This window comes from Charadrius vociferus, unplaced genomic scaffold (genome assembly GCF_000708025.1).
Source record: "Charadrius vociferus isolate BGI_N301 unplaced genomic scaffold, ASM70802v2 scaffold2585, whole genome shotgun sequence".
Classification (NCBI taxonomy): domain Eukaryota; kingdom Metazoa; phylum Chordata; class Aves; order Charadriiformes; family Charadriidae; genus Charadrius; species Charadrius vociferus.
Genome location: NW_009648524.1, coordinates 23,546 through 24,693, shown reverse-complemented (window position 1 = coordinate 24,693; position 1,148 = coordinate 23,546). Strand labels below are relative to the sequence as shown.

General features: G+C 61.1%; 1 protein-coding gene across 1 annotated transcript in view; it reads right to left on the bottom strand.

Moving 5' to 3' along the window:
* Positions 1–526: 526 nt before the first annotated feature.
* Positions 527–1,148, bottom strand: part of SPTB (spectrin, beta, erythrocytic) — a gene marked incomplete at its 3' end in the record, with an annotated part of 18,661 nt that continues 18,039 nt past the window's right edge. The window contains exons 33-35 of the mRNA XM_009885702.1: positions 1,122–1,144; positions 1,002–1,044; positions 527–638 (exon numbers count right to left, since the gene is read on the bottom strand). Of these exons, the coding sequence (XP_009884004.1) occupies positions 527–638; positions 1,002–1,044; positions 1,122–1,144 (178 nt within the window). The remainder of the gene's footprint in view (positions 639–1,001; positions 1,045–1,121; positions 1,145–1,148) is intronic.

Genomic DNA, 1,148 nt, shown 5'->3' with positions numbered 1-1,148 from the left:
TCCTCATCATATCTTAGAGTGGACTTGTTTCTTTGCATAGTGTTTTCAAAAAACCAAAACGCAGCGAGCATTTATATTCGCTAATAAACAAAGCGGTGGTAGAATTTAATTGGAACACAAAGGCAGTGTGGTGTCAGCCCATTAGTTATTATAATTAGCACTGCACAGTTATTAGCACTGCACGGTCCTGCCAAGAAATTCCCGTGGGCTCGGATGGGTCCCGAGTGTCAGCGAGCGGTGTTCTCTTTGTCTGGTAGAACTCAACCCAGGCTCAATGCTGGACGGGGCTGTTCTGGAGGCAGTGGTGTTCCGTCTGCTGTGCATCGGCGCACATCCCCTGGGTACAAGCAGCCCCCCACCATGTCTTCATGGTTGCCCTGGTCACCCCATAGCCCCACAGACAGCGCCAGCCATCCTGTGTGCCACTGGCCACTACAGGTCACTCTGTGTCCCTCCTCTGGGCACCACTGGTCCCCTCTGTGTCTCTTGGGCATCTCTGGCCACCCCCACATCCCCTGGGCACTACTGGTGTCCCTTGTGTCTCCTGGGAACCACCAGCCACCCTCTCTCTCCCTAGACATCTCTGGCCACCCTGATGTCCCCTGGGCATCACCAGCCACCTTGTGTCCCCTTGGGCACTGCTGGACCCCCCGTATCCCCTTGAGCATCCCTAGCCACCCCACGTCCCCATCCCTGGCCACCCTGTGTCCCCCCGGGCACTGCCAGCCGCCCCACGTCCCCGTAGGCACTCCTGACCACCCTGTGTCCCCTTGGACCCTGCTAGTCCCCGCTGTGTCCCCGAGGAACCACCAGCCACCCTCTGTCCCCCTGGGCACCATTGCCCACCCTGCGTCCCCCAGGGCACCGCTGGCCACCGCCATGTCCCCTGGGCACCACCAGCCACCCGAGGGTCCTCCTGAGCACTGCTGGTCCCCTGGGCATCTCCAGCCCCACCACCACGTTCCCTCAGCCACCGCTGGCCACCCCGTGTCCCCCCTCACCTCATCCTTGCCATGGAAGAGCCACTCGCTGCCATTGCTGAGCCTGGGGACAGAGGGCAGGGACCGGTGAGGCGTGTGCCACCCCGTACCACGCCGCGTTGCGCCGCGCCGTGGCCTTACCTGAGTTTGAAGACGTGCTTCTTCTTC